The sequence below is a fragment of the Photinus pyralis genome, unplaced genomic scaffold (assembly GCF_008802855.1).
Source record: "Photinus pyralis isolate 1611_PpyrPB1 unplaced genomic scaffold, Ppyr1.3 Ppyr1.4_LG2, whole genome shotgun sequence".
Taxonomy (NCBI): Eukaryota; Metazoa; Arthropoda; class Insecta; order Coleoptera; family Lampyridae; genus Photinus; species Photinus pyralis.
The window spans coordinates 16,026,662-16,042,638 of record NW_022170403.1 but is presented as its reverse complement, the minus strand read 5'-3'; the positions used below and the strand labels follow the sequence as shown (position 1 = coordinate 16,042,638).

The 15,977-nt window shown below is 36.0% G+C and overlaps 1 protein-coding gene across 2 annotated transcripts in view; it reads left to right on the top strand.

The window, feature by feature from the left end:
• The window catches only part of LOC116164216, a 48,613-nt gene that overhangs the window by 16,514 nt on the left and 16,122 nt on the right, over positions 1-15,977 (top strand). For both annotated transcript variants that reach the window (XM_031478361.1, XM_031478360.1), the window contains exon 3: positions 13,850-14,048. In XM_031478361.1, coding sequence (XP_031334221.1) covers positions 14,013-14,048 — 36 coding nt within the window. In that variant the 5' untranslated portion in view covers positions 13,850-14,012. The remainder of the gene's footprint in view (positions 1-13,849; positions 14,049-15,977) is intronic.

The following is a 15,977-nucleotide window of genomic DNA, read 5'->3' as shown; positions in this document are numbered from 1 at the left end:
GTTGACGTGCTATTTCAATTTCAGTTTATGAGAAGAATTTCATTTCAATGCTTTTCTAAATAAGAAAGTTGGAACTGCGCATGCGCAAACTTAAATTTTAAAACTAATGTTAGATTTTCCTTTGTTCCAAGCGCCTAAGTATCAAATTTCACTTAAATAGTTCCATAGATAAAAAAGCGCAAAATAAAATGTATCACATTTAATTTAAATTCTTCCATAAATAAAAAAGTTGGCACTGCGCATGCGCAAAACCAAATTTTGAACTTGGCGTTTGATTTTCCTTTATTCGAAGTGCCTATGTATCAAATTTCATTCAAATACTTTTATAAGTAAAAAAGTTTGCAATTCGGTTTATAAATGGTCGAGATGCGAAAAGGGCACTGTGAATTTTGAATCGATTTGATTCAACTTTTGGCATTGCGTATTATATGGCTAAAGCTATGCCCATATTGAATTTCATGCAATTCAGTTCATAACTCACGGAGATGTAAAAGCGATCGAACATTTCTAAACAAAGTTATCGTTCACACGGACAGACAAAGGAACAGACGGAGAGACCAACCGGCAGGCGACAGATAGCAATACAGAATTATAAACGATCTCTAGGATCGTTGATAAACGGCAAAAGGGTAAAATTATGGAACATGTAAAAAACGGTTTTTTTGTTTTTTTACAATAACTTTTTTTGTAAGCGGTACAGAAAAAATTCCTTCCTTGGTACAAGACTCGACACCATAACGAACCAAATAGCGAAAAAAGTAGAACAATAACTCCTAAGATAAAGAACTAGTAGCGTCGCAAAGTTAGCGGACGGACGGACGGATAAAGACACGACCTTAGACGAAACACTATTTTATATTTTAATAGACCTATTTGCAATGAGAAAAACTCATTAAATGAGAAAAATACCATAAACAAATAAAAAAATTAGTTAAGACCAAATTAAATAATAAAATGCAGCACGAGTTCCTTTGATTTCTTTAGAGTTCCCTTGATTTCCTCGGAGTTCCTATGATTTCCTTGGAATTCCTCCTGAATACACATGGAATTCCTTGGAATTCTTAGCTTTCCTAGGAGTTCCTCCGGAATTCCTATGATTTCCCATAGATTTCCTCAAACGTGTACACTGATTTCCCATCGCGGTTTACCCCTCGGTGTTTAATGAGGATAATCTTCGGATATAATGTTTTCAGCTTCTAGTACTACCTTAAGGTTGCCTGAAACTGATTCTCACTAACTATGCACATGTTAGATTTCAGTTCCGAATTCCATTCCACGTGTTCAGCTTTGACTTCCACGTTGGGATTCAGCGGTACTTCGGACCCAGAATTGGAATTATGTGCTTCCACAAACAAGTATTACAAATAAATTTACATGAGTACCAAAACCTCCACCAAAACATGAACTGTAACGAGTATTCAGTGCTCATAAGTCAGATCTGAGCTCAATTCGAAAACAACTGGGTTGTCTCATTTTTGATTTGGGAAAATAAGGTTCCCGACATAAATATCCAGAACGCTGAACGCTGGATTTGGTGCGAGATTCCCGGGATGGCCGGAAGAATCAGATTAGGCAACCGATGTCCGACATGGGACATTGCACTCATAATTGAAAATACAGATTGTTTCAGAACCAAATATAATTAATAACCGTTGTTTATATGAATGAATGCTAATATTTGTTAAACAGAATGGATGTAATATTGTCGCTTACTTCTCTATGGAGCACTCATTTATTAACGAGCTCCTAGAGAGTTCTTAATTTTGGGGTGTATATCCTGTTATATACTTATTATATACTTTTGCTAGGTAACAAAAGGTTGTTATGTAGTTATAATTTATACAATTGGCATAATATAATTTGCTGCTAGAAAGATTTGTAATTTTATTAACTAGGGATACATACACAACAGAATTGGCGACGAGGGAAATATGCGCAAATTGACAAAGAGGCATATGCTATAATTTTTGCAGTTAAAAAATTTAAGATTATTTAAAATTATCTGTTAAAGCCACAACTGCTGTTGAATTTGACGAAGTTGATATTTTTCAATTAAATACTATAGAAACCTTGCCAATTACGGTAAAAGAAATAAGTGAGGAAACGCGAAAAGATAGAGAACTTACATTGCTTTGACAAAGCTTAGAAAAAGGTACAACAATAAATATCGATGCTCGATTCAATATGGATCAATCCGAATTTACATTACAAGCGGTGCAATTATGAGAAGACATCGAGTCATTATTCCCAAAACATTGCGAAAATTAGTTCTTACAGAACTACACGCGGGGATTTTAGGGTAGTATAAAAATGAAAGGCTTAGCACGAGGATATTTTTGGTGGCCGGGAGTAGATAGGGACAGCGAAGAAGTTGCTCGTACATGTACATCGTGCCATAAAATTAAAAATAATCCTCCAAAAGTCGAAACTCATTTATAGGAGCCTGCATCTCAACCATTTCAAAGAATTCATATAGACTTTGTAGGGCCTCTTATAAATCATAGAAGCATGCAAAATGGCCAGAAGTTTTCATAATGAAAGAAGTAAGCGATAACGGGCCTACATTCAAATCTGCATTATTTTAATATTTCAAAATTTACGGTTCCATAAAATCCTGCTACGAACGGTCAAGCGGAAAGATTTGTCCAATACAATCAAAAATGCCCTATTATGTATCAAAATTCAAAAAATTGGTTTGAATTTTGCATTTCAAAATATACTATTACAGTACAGAAACTGCCACATTGCACAGACAAACTTATCACCTAGTTATTTTATGTTTAATAAACAAATTCGATCAAGATTAGACTTGATAAAGCCGTATTCATATGAGGAATCATTTACAAATGTTAATGGCCAAAAAAGGTATTTTTATTAATGGAAGGGGATAGAGTGATAGCTTTGAATAATATCAAAAGGTGATAGTTAGAAATTACAGAGGTAAAGTTAAGTTGTTATTTGGAAAACTTTGAAATAAAATACGAAAATTACATTACATAATTCAAACTGGTTCAGATCAAACCTGGAGAAGACATATAAATCAGATTCGAAAAATTGGTAATAATACTCCAATAGATACAGACAGTAATGATTCATGGATTCACCTCCGCTGATTGAGAAGCCAAAGTCAACATGCGCTTATTTTGAAACTAATTAAATTTAGTTATTGGGGGCGATTATTCGCAAGGCAAGTTTTCAATATTAAATGTATATCTATAGAAGCTCATCGAATATTAAAGTGGAGTTTTTACTACAGATTTACAAATTTTTGCGCATCCCCGTTTAGCGGTGCACCATTTTTTAATTGGAGTTTTAGAACAAAAAACTAGGTTTGTTCGTACTTCCTTTTTAGTGCCTGAGAAAATATAGAATGTGAGCGAGTTTTGAGACTTGAGGATATAGCTCTCATTAGAAGCATCTTGGAATCTGGAGTTACTCAGTTTATATACTAAATCGTTTCAAATACATAGGTATCTATTGCAATTGCATGTTGTACCTATATTTGAGGTAGATATTAAAGTGGAATGGAAATAAAGGTATATAAAAGTAGTCGAAAAAGCGACCAAGTAGGTTACTATAGAAGTTGATTCAATCGTAAATATGACAAAAAATACGGCAACTTTCTGTTTAGGTTGTAGACTATATGTAACTCTCGCCAGGAAAGATAGCCGGTCACAGCACACCTTATGTTGATCTGCAATCTATGTTTCTCTTAAGATGCGAGCGACTTCCGGAATAGGATCGTGCCAATGTTGAACGAAAAGTCTTTTTGTTCAACATTGACATGATACTATCCCGGAAGTCGCTCACATCTTTAGAAAAACATACATTATAGACCAGGATCAAGTGTTCTGTGACCGGCAATCTTTCCTGGCGAGAGGTTTTTTTTTTGATGGCCCTTCAACATAAGTTCATTAGCCAGCAGCTCATGCGTGTTTATTTGGACCTAGTCTAAACCTGTACACCTCTTGAGAAATGATTTGAGGGACCACAAAGGAGTGGAATAGGATGTACTCTTCACACCCAGGGGTCTCTCAGGGTGGCTAACGGACAGAACAGGTAGACCTCGGACTTGTTCAAAATGTAAAGATACTCAAAGGTCGCAAATAGGAGAAAATGAAGACGAAATCTAACCTATCTAAAATGTGAGCTGACTTGATTTGATAAAATTCATAAGAACCGTGCAAATAGTTACACTTTGTACTGCTAAGGACAAAACGTGCACTATTGTATGGTGGGAAAATACTCTCTTTAACAAGGTCGCTATACAGCTTTTGTCTTTGATTTGTGTACTTGTTACAGGCAAAGAAAATGTGATTTAAGTCACTTATTACTTGACAATCGTCGCATAAGTTCGAGTGCAAGACTCCAATCCTATGTAAATGATATGGATAGCAAGCATGGCCGAATTTCAGTCGGCAAATTGTTACTATTTCGCTTCTTGAGAAACTGGAGTTGTCGTGCCAAAATTTCCTAGGAATAGAAGGATGGATTAGGGTGTATTGTGTGCGGTGATTGTTGCTAAAATGGCTCCATCGGAGTTTCCATTTTCGGAGCAGATTTTGTCGACATATAGCTGCGCCATCTAACATTCCTATGTAGTTATTTAGACTATTGTACCTACCTGATCTAGTTCCATGAAATGTAATGTAAATTGATAGGTTTATTGCTTACCACTTTGTGAAGTGTGTTCACACTTTGGCTAAATATATAGGTAATAAAAGTTCTAATTAGGTGTATCGTGTTAATATCGAATAAAGTAAATACCCTTGTAGGGTTTAAAAGAAAAAATGTAGGACACAATATAATTTTTCGGAATGTTGGATTGAAACTTAGCCCTCTAGAATGTTTCTCATTTACAGAATACATTTGTGTTTATACTAAGCCGGCACTTTTATAATTAATTGAAAGTATAATCAAGGAAAAAGAAGACGGTCAAAGGATAATTAAGAATAAATGTTTTTTTGTTTACATTTGTTTTCGAAGGACGCTCTTTCTATCGATTACATTTCCTTTTTCTGTTCGTGCATAAATTGGTAAACACTTTTAACAGGAATAGAATGTCTACAGTCTAAACAAATTTGGGATAAAACAAGAAGTATTTTAAATCTTAAAGGTTTAATAATACACCTTCTTCATTATCCTTTATTAGAACGACGATATGGAGATATAATATGATGTTTCTATCTCGTAAAGAGTTATTTTTCCACATCATAGTAAATTACAATTTTTGCTCTTTTTTGTTTAAAAACAAAAATAGATTTAATTCGGTTTCGAAAACATAAGTTTGTTCTCTTTCCCAACAAAATTGACAATCCAAAAAACCCCTATGTAATTTAATGAGGTGTGAGTGGCAAAAGCTTAAAACCTTCGCATGTCATCCAGTAAAGTGACTGGAATCAACACTATTGTCATTTCATACACCATCAGTTAGTCGAAGTTGTTAGAAGGGTTGAAGTTCATATGGTTGTTTTCCTCGAAATGGGTAGTGTGTAATTAAATTGACAAAATACACAAAACCCGTACCCATATGTTTAATATTAAACTGTGTGTTTAACATATGGGTACTGGTTTTGTGTTTTTCGTCAATTTTGTGATTATTATTGTACCACAATTGTACCTTTTTAGATCTGAAGAATTGAATGCATTAAATGCCAATCAAAAAAATATGCTAAATGTTAGGTAGTAAACATTTTAATGAGATATAAAAGTGTCTACGAGAAATTTATTACGAAAATAAATTTATTGTGAAACTAAGGGGGTATCGTAACTAGCTACTGGTTATATAAAAGATACTATAAGATTGCAAGAAAACAACATGTAAAAGGTTAAGTTTTTATTATGGTCGTTATAAAAACAAGTAGATAAACAAATGATTATCTTCTTTATGGTGGTAAAGAAAACTCAATTTTCGGGTGGGAAAGATTTTATGGGTTTTTAAACAGGTCTATTAAATAATATGACAAATTTCAGAATAATTTCATGTTCTCCTTGTCTATTATGAAGCATTAAATTGGCCAATTTCAGAAATATATGGCCATACTATGAACAAAAATTGAGTATTCATAAATGTTTTACAATGCGCACTTTCCCTAGTCCGGTTTAGTGCCTTGGTCGAGTCGCGCATGGTTACTAGCGAAGGTGCTATTAACATAATTCAATAACATTTTAGATCAGTACAATTCTCGAGTAAACAATGGCAGCCAGAAGAACAAAATGACCACAATAGGATTTGCGCTTTGCTCCTTATAGATGGTTTTGTATAATTCCATTGAATAATAAATCTGAAAATACTCTATACTCGTACTTATACTGCTGATTTATATTAAATCTTAAAACACACAAATGGGTTGCATTTCAAATATTCCATAGTACCGCTATTCTGTTGCCAAAATTTCCATTTGCTTCACGAAGTTTGTTTTGAAACCTCTCCTTTGCCGGAAGTAAAGTAAACTTTGTCGGTGAAATATCTCCAACCATATCTTCGATGTAATAATGCATCCACCTCAAAACGTGGTAGGAGGGTTGAATTTGGGTTCAGGAAATTAAGGAAATTCGAGTAAATTTTGCACCTCCGAGACGCCAATTCACTATATGAATTAATCAACAAACATATTAATCTTCTTTATTGACGCGGACCATTGTAGCAAGTCGCAAGGACTTTATTAACGTATAATTAGGTAATATTCATAACATAAGCTAGCTTGAAACAATTAAAAATGTACATCAGAAAGTAACCTCAATATTAGTACCTAATATCGTAAAATTTTTCTGCTTCTGCTGATGCTTCCCATTTTGTCGCAATCATCCGATGTCCCTCAATCTACTTTATGCAAAATGTAATTTTCAGCATTTAAAATTAATCTATTTAGTTTAGAAAATAGGAACGTGGCGCCAGCTCATTACCAAGACGTGTTTGGTATGGTTTGTTCTTTAAATCGTTAGCACTAGCGCCATACTAATTTCATTATAAGGAGAGTCACCTGATTTGCATAAGTACATAAGACGTCACAAGGAAAACAAGCCGATTTCTCAATCCGCAACCATGTATTTTGTACATAAATTACGGTAATTCACTAAGTACTTGAGATACTCGTATTAATGGTAACGACAATTCTGGATTACTCTACCCGCTTAACAACATTCTAAGTATGTACCTCGTATCATTTTTAGTTGGTTGAGGAAATGGTGCTAATTGATTTTATTGAGTAGCCACTGATCAAACTAATGGCTTAAAGTGACGATATTTTCAATGTGTCTCTCGGGCTAAAATATATGTTACTTTGAATGGATTTCGATACTAGTTTGATCATTCGGTCTTGTGTAAATTTTATCGTTTGAACTCCCCCACTCATACATAATAATAGAGCCGTTTATCACCATTTTATTGTGGAGAATACGTGTCACCGAAGAGTAGGTAATAGCAAAGAGTATACTCTTTGGTAATAGCTACATTTTCCTCTTTTTTTAAGGAAAATGAGTGTTTCACCAAGACAAGATTTCGTGTTTTGCAAAGCTACTCAGGGCCATTCCGACCCGAGAGCGCAGGGCATGCGGGGCACCCGGGCGGGTATTCGCGAGCCGATCGATTATTCTAAATCTTAATAATTGAATACTTTTTTAATTATAGAGGGATTCGGTTGTGGGGATGGGGGTAGGGCGGTAAAATTATTCACGCACCCGAGCGGCAGTTACACTAGGAATGGTCCTGAGGCTAGTGTCAATTTCATGTTTTTCTGCAGTACTCTTTTAATCCGTTTTAGCATGAATAAATTTTATTCAATGGTTTTAGTCATAGCCTGTATGTCGGAACAAGCGCTGATGACATGAGCATACAATATGCGACGCATACATTTCAGGACCATTTAATAGCAAAATAATATTTTAGCATCCAGTTTCAAAAAGGTTGCGTTTGCACCTCCAGATGCCGTATGGGTATAAATGAGTTTTTTACGAACATTTGTTAGTTTATTGTGCGAAATTTAAAGAAAATGCAATTTTAAAATTTAAGATGGCAGTTGAGCCCTCTGGGGCTTGAAAATAGTTTCCAGCGATTCTTCATAACCAATTTACCCAATAATTTTTTTACCCCTAAGTCATACGGCGAACGGTTCCCGAGCTATATGGCCGAGGAACAGTCTTATTGGGTCACCCGGTACGTAAATCTTGGTCACCTAGAACAAAGGCGGAGGAATCTGGCCGAAATCTGCCTCTCTATCTTTACAAGTGCCCATTTCCGACGCTTATCGGATATGCTCATTTGACCACATCGAACAGATAGATAGACCTTTGCCTTTCTGAGTATACCTCTTCGGATACTCGCATTTCAAATGTTACATCACTATAAAATTGGTCAAAATGATTAATTGAATTGTTTATCAAATACGGAAACGCCCCCGTAGATACAGAATTCTAATAAATTTTTCAATTAATTAAAATCAGGTATTATCAGGTGTACCAGATTGCAATAAATATTTCATACTGAGCTTTTTAGTTTACCTGCAACAAAAAGAAAAATCCTGTTACAAAAAAAGCGAATATTAATGAAGCAGTTGTAAATAAATATCTTCTGTACACATTATCAAACCTTGGTGTATTACCCTTATTTATGCATCCATTAAGCAGATAACAGAAATTCCACAACATACTCCTATTTCTATTCTACTTACGAGCGATGCATAGTGCAACTACATACGCGACACTCTTTATCTAACAACATGCATTTTTAAAGTTTCTGAAATCAATTTATTATGAAATTACACAATTTCACGTTCCATTAAGCACTTTATCCGAACGGAGAAAATTATTAATTATTTTCGTATAAAAAGATGTCTCCTTCATATGGATAATAAATAATTAAATCCATGTCAAACAAAGTTAGTTGTAATTTATTATGCAATTAAAGTATAGGTAACGTAATTCTGAAGGTCCACCGCATCCTGTTGCTTTTTAAACCTATTAAAACGTTAGCAAAAAGAATTTTATTACTCAAGGCTATGAAATCATACAAAAATATATATGGCGTTTCATTTAGAAAATAACATGTCGACATACACGCATGGAACATGGTTGAAGAATCCTTCACTGAACGATTTTTCTTTAATTTCAACCATTTGGATGCTATCTGCCGTCCAGAGAAACTTGAATTATCCTATAAAGAAATACATCCCCACAAATCGTCGTACATATATATATGTACAAACTTTATTTTATAGCAGAATCCATATAAATCATTGTAAGCCCCCTTGCACCAACAAAATTAAGCTTTGCTTAAAGTTAAGTCGAACTTAAAATCTATGGCAACGATTATTAAGACAATTGTTGCTTTGGTATTTCAGTTATGCTTAAGTTTAAGGGATACTTAATTTGGACGGTACAATTGGCCCTAGAGCTTCTAAAAATTCTGAAATTAATTTAGACGTTAAAAATAGCAAGCTTAGTCTCTGCCGTCCCGGTCGTTTCCATTGAAACATCATTTTCATATGTCATCATTCGCGTCACATTCGAAGTAAGAATCACAGATGTCAGTAGAATGCACAATCATCTGTTTCACACTGTCTACGTTGCGGTTAAGGTGAACGCCTCTACCATCGCGGTGAAAGGGCGGCTTAGGCCGGTCCTACATTGGAAGTGGAATTTCTCCCGACCAGACGATCTGAGCGGGTTACTGGTCGGGTCTGAGAAAACAAACACATGACGCACCATGAAAGCTTTGGTGAAAACTAGCTGCAATGTAGGATCGCCGAGTCTGGACTGGTCTGGCCTGGCCGGATCGGGTTTGGTGGCCAGACCGAGTCCGCTTCCAGGAGTAACCTTAGCCTACTCATTCACACTTATTAAAATGTCAATTTAACATATGCTTTTGTATAAACCTCGGTATAAACATTATTTTATAAAACATGAAATATTGCGTAGCTCGTGTTAGTAATAGTGAACCTGGCTCGATTAAATGGGAAGGAGTCGAAATACAAAGGTTACTTCGTGAAAAAAACAATTTCAGCAAGTTTACAAATTCAAAGAAGCTCAAATTAATTAATCTTGCAAAGTTCAAATCTGTTTACAAATTTCAGATATCTGGTGCAAACATACAAGTGATTAATGTATTTACATTCTAAAGGTTAATTTGTTAATTAAGGAAAAATAAAAAGAAAGGGTCTTCAAACCGACAAACATTTTGTAAAATCCGTTTCCCTTTTAACTGAGACTACCGAACGAATGGAAATACTAATGTGTCCAACATGTCCAATAAAAAAGTATTTTTATATTCGCATTATAATATTTTCTACAAAAAGAGTAGGTACACAGTACAAAAAATAAAATAGCATGTTTCATTCATTTGATGCCATTGTCTGTAAGGGAGGTGAGAAGTGTGCGCATATGCTTCGGATAAAGGCAAACATATCGCATCAGTCTACTTTTAATAAAGAAGCATTTACTTGACTTAGGGCGAAAACCTTTTTACTCGTTTTATTTCCTAGGTGAACAAGCCTCGTTGAAATATCTGCAGATTCTGTTCAATATTATTATTATGTGAAATTATTAATAATATTATGTGAAACAAAATATTGAAATGCTTTTTACCGAAGGTGTACTGCTACAACATTGTGTTCGAACCTGGGCTGCGGTACGAATTTTTCATCTGTGGCAGGATGGGATTCCCTTAGATCAGTTTCGAGCATTCGGCCAGCTACTCCGAATTAGGTTTTCCTGCAGTTTTTCTAATTCGTAAGTCAAATACCGGAGTAGTATAGAACAACTTAAGACCTTCTGCAGGGGCGTTATGTGGGTCACTGCGTAATTGGACACAAGCCTGTTGAGGGCCCAGAACAAGAGAGGAACAATAAATAAATAAATATGAAAATGAAGATTTGCAACACGATCATAGCACCGACAATATTATACGGAATTAACACTTCAACGCTAACAAGGAGCAACAGACGAGCATTGACGAGGGCGGAGTGCAAGGCACTCAGGATACTGATGGAAAACAGCAACCTCACAAGAAAGCAGCGAAGAAAACTACTAGAGGGAAAGACGATTACCAGGAGACTGAAGATGAGGAGGTAGATGAGATACTGGGGACATACAAAGCAGAAGAGTGGGGGAAGAATTAGACATAAGTACAAGAAGCCAAGAGTAGGAGGAAAAGGGGGACAGAAAGTAACGCAGGGAGAGGACAACAATAAAAAGGGGGAGAACACGAGGGAAAACAGGGAAGGGAAGTAGACAAAATGATAGGAACATCGGAAACCAATGAACGCCAAGAGAAGAAGCTATCACTAGAAAACAGAGTTCCTTCTAAGACAGATATACCAGCGGTGAAGCTGTGGCCCTACCCATTCGGGTCGGCTAACACCCAGTTATCTATAAGTAAATAATATATAGATAGGCGCAAGGGAGGATCTTTATACACATTTAGAGTCAGTCTGGCACATATTATAAATATACACTATATAATTCAGGAGATAAATCCCTGAGGATGTTCTCCGCAGTATCGTAGTTTCGCCATTCGAGATATACGCACCCACCACTTTACCAATCAATATGCTACTTAGTCTAGAGCTAGACGTTCCGATCATCCTTTGTGAGTAGGTACGGTAAGAATTAACCCCCTAAATTCGTCTGTTGATACCGATGTCCAAACGGTCCAAAAAAGAAAAGTACCAAATCTAGACTTCTCTAGAGATGAGGAATTACAACCGATCTCTATAAGGGGCAGAGAAGAAGGGAGATGGTTACTAGGACTTCTTTATGCGACATCAATTTAGCTATTTAATTATCTGCGCAATCGATGAATGGTGTATGTGGCTTAATTGCGAAGGATATCACTTGACTCCATGACAATGGTAAAAATCTCAGTCGAGGACCTTGTTGGATTTCATTGAAAGCAACAAATGAAGAGTTTTGGATTTAGTTACAATACGAACCTGTGCAGCCTTTTAAGCCGTGTGATTATTTCGGTTGTTTATTTTCGATATCAATGACTATGTTTACGCCGCATGAATGCTGTCTATTATTATCATCAGATCGAAGAAATTCATTCAGGTTACGTTGTACGAGTATGGACCCAGATGTTTCGGTCTTACTTTTAAGTGATCCTTGACGGTTTGGACATTCTCTCGGCTTGACCGTTGGTCGAAGGGTGGTACGGAGCCGATGAAGTGATCAATTCTTCGTCTCCTTCCCCCTTCCTATAAAGCTGGATTTATCTTGCCTTTGCGAAAACTGGCGTTGCATCAGGTTTTAGGCATGATACTACAACTGCAGTTATTATCTTTGCTACAACCTAACAGTTCCACTGTTGACACTATTTGTCAGAATTTAAATAGGCATTCCATGCAATGACGTAGTTTACGACGCATGTCATTGTCGCTAGAATCTTTCTTGGATTTTATGCTATAGGTACTCAATCTTAAACTTGACTTTAAATTTGATTATGGAAACGGCCCTAACTATTGCATTTTAGTCTGTACGATAAGAATCATCTAATTAACTTATATTATTAAGTTTCTTTTAACCACAATTTGGAAATAATCCAAGTCAACACTGGCAATGAACTCGAAAACTTAGGAAACAGATGCGAGAATAAAGAAAAATTCATAAATTCGCGCAATATTAATAATTTAAGATATTCCAGAGACGTTTTAAAGTTATTATGTATATTAATTTGTAAATTATGAAGATATAGGAAGGTATATAATCGCGCAGAAATAAATTCATTAGTTCTGCATATTTTTCTGAAAAGCAATTTCGGGAAATTTAAATAATGACGACGGAATTGTGAGATGTAGATCATGTGAGTTGTCACTTTGCCGCTAGACTGTCAAATTAATATCTCGCAAAATTATACTTCTAACGAGCTAATGACACGGTGGGTCAAATCTCATTAATAAGCATGTCAATTTGTAACTATTGGCCATGAATGAAACACAAAGGTCACTATTTGTCTGTTACTGCATTTGTCGTATTTATTAACATAATCGATATCTATTCTCATTCAATTTAATATTAATATTTGAAATTATACAGAAATGAGCAGAATTTATGGTCTATACGTGTTTTTGTTAGTTCTTTCAGTGTTAATTCCGTTATAATTGATTGCGACGATCAAACGGAACCATTTTATTTTTGTAAAAGTCCGCTAACTCATTTTGAACCTGTAGTAAAATTGAAGATTTATGTGATCCGATAAAATGTCCTACAACTATTTCTTTCCAAGCCTACTTGTTCTTGTAAGCAATAAAACAGTTTTTCTGTTGTAATCGGATGTATACGCAGTGATTTATATGACCGTTTTACGATGATATACTTTAAAGTAACTACTTACTCGATGACGGTTACGTAACATTTAGGTATCATTTCTCCTGAGGTATGGAATAGTTCTTTGAGAAACATGAAAGGGCGGTTCTCAATACATCATTGATGTGCATAAGGGATTTGAAGGGCCAATGAGTTTCTGGTGTCCAATAGCAACGCCGAGATCATAAGGTGGCGTCTTCACTTGCGTCTGTGCACAACTTCTGCGTTGGTGGATGCAGGTATATTAACGAACAAATGCTACATTATCTAGTAATTGGGTGAACTAAGTGAATTTATCTGGATAAAAAGAAACAAACTGATTTTCAATTTCCCATCAGTTTATCTACATTATTAGGTAGTATATTCTAGTGCAATTGCAATGCCTAGTGCAATATCGTTCTCTAGAAAGATTAAACCTCAATAGAATCGAAGTGTTGTATACAATAGTCTAAAGTATATTAGAATGTGACAATTTTTCGGAAACGATTACTAATATTATATTCATTTTTTGTGACCTTTATAGATATATAACAAAGTCTATTATTTTTAGATATCCAAAATTGAGAAAATACCCCTTTTTCCATCTATAACCAACCCCATGAGAGATGTTAAAGAAAAAACTCCAGGAGGAACAATAAGCGACGGGTTAGCCAAGTTGGAGGGGCGGATACTTTCTGACCCCTCAAAATTCACCTTCGGCAGTGCTGGATACTATGCGAATTGTACAACCTCTTCTAACTTTCATCGCGGTGAGTAAACCATCTAAAATATATGAGAATTGGCAGTTTATCGTCAGCGGGCGTTTTTATGGCCCATAATGTATTTAAGTGTGTTTTAATGAACTGTCACGGCTTGCATTTGCCCTTAACTTAAAATTCGAAAAGGGTATAGTTGTCAAACGGCAAATCAATTTCAAGTACTTACCTATAAATTGAGTTGGGGGCTAATTTTTAGCGCATTTTTGCAAAAAATTTTTTTTGTAAAAAGTAGCTTTTAATCTCACTGGCTGGCTGGCTGGCTGGCTGGCTGGTCGGCTGGCTGGCTGGCTGGCTGGCAGTAAATGCGCGCCCGTAGAAAAACGCTTGTAAAAAGACAAGGAGTGTACATGTAACTATCGGGGCCGTGTAATTAAGAACGTTAGGGATGGGGCTACAAGATTTGGAGTCGACGACATCTGGACGCCATCCCCGAGCGTATTATACTAACCTGGAGATTTTTCAGTTTTTATCTATCTTCTTCTACCGTTTTTCTCCGATTGTTTTCAAATTGGTGTCGTCGGGAAGATCTTGTCAACGCGCACAACTCCTGCGTGGCGGAATTTTGTTTTTTTTCCTAGGGGCGAAATAAACCACCTTTTGCGCGGCGCGCTTCGAGGGGTAGTCGACTTTGGGCGCCCAAAAGTTTCTTACAGCGCGAATCGCGGTCTCTCTTTCTCGTGTCACTAATAGAAGGTCGAGCTATGTGAAGTACCCAAAAGTTGAATACGATTTTATGCCGGGATTTTAGCGAAATCTACCAAAATGTGAATTACGAATGAACGGGACGTCGGAACTGTGTATCGACAAAGGGAATGTGGTAACCCCCGACGAGATCTTACTGATGGTGGAGTCGAAACTTCAAATCCGAATTGTTGCGGGTGATCAGAAGTGGGTGTCGACAAAGGGAATATGGTAACCCCCAAAGGATTTTAATGATGGTGTAGTCAAAACTTCAAACGCGAATTGCGAGTGCACGGTAAGTGAGAAAATGGTACCGACAAAGTGAACGTGGTAGCTTTCGGCAAGATCTTATTGATGGTGGAGTCAATATTGGCTAATAAAACACTGATCTGCCACACAAAAATGCGCTGAAGTCCCTTCGATCTCACACGAGGACTTTGATCATTTTTTAGTTAAGGGTCGAAAAGAGTCTTCTAAATGCCTCTTATTGGGTTTTATGTTATCAGCTGCCAATACTTTCAAACAAATAACGCATTGCGATTTTTCTTATCCACCAACCTCGAACTTTTGTCAAATTTTTGAGTTTAGTTTTAGATTTTTTTCTCGATCTAAGACTGACCTAAAACATTCCAATTTAGTAGTAATAGCATAGAACTCTGTTAAATGTTTTTATCTAAAAAATTCATAAAAAGTACCACAAAAAATGTTACCTTCGTACGCCATGCATAGCGTTAATGCTCGTTACACTACAAAACATTCTCAGCTTTTGTAACATAAAATTATCTCAGACCCGTTTCCATAGATAGATAGATTTACACCAAAGGTTCCATGTTTCGTTTCAATAAATAGAGCCATTGTCTTTTCAGCAGCAAAAGTCTTCCTTTTTAAATTTAAACTATGTTTATGCAAGAAGTCATGTTACTACCAATTAAAAAAATCGCGTTATCTGCATTTAGCACTAAATGATCTTGTACGGTAGAAAAACGATTTGCAAACGATGATCAATGGACCGTTCGGGTAGTTATCATGAAAATGAATGGCTTTCTGGTCGGCACTTAAGAAATTATACGGTTAATTACATACATCTCTAATGCTCGGGGGCTATTATGTTAAGAGATATTGGGTGCAAATAATAATCCACGGATTCGCACCTGTCACAAAATAGGCATAACTGCGACTAAATGGGCAAAAGTAGTCATAAATATAGAGACGCGCAGCGATACAATCGCTCTTATAAGA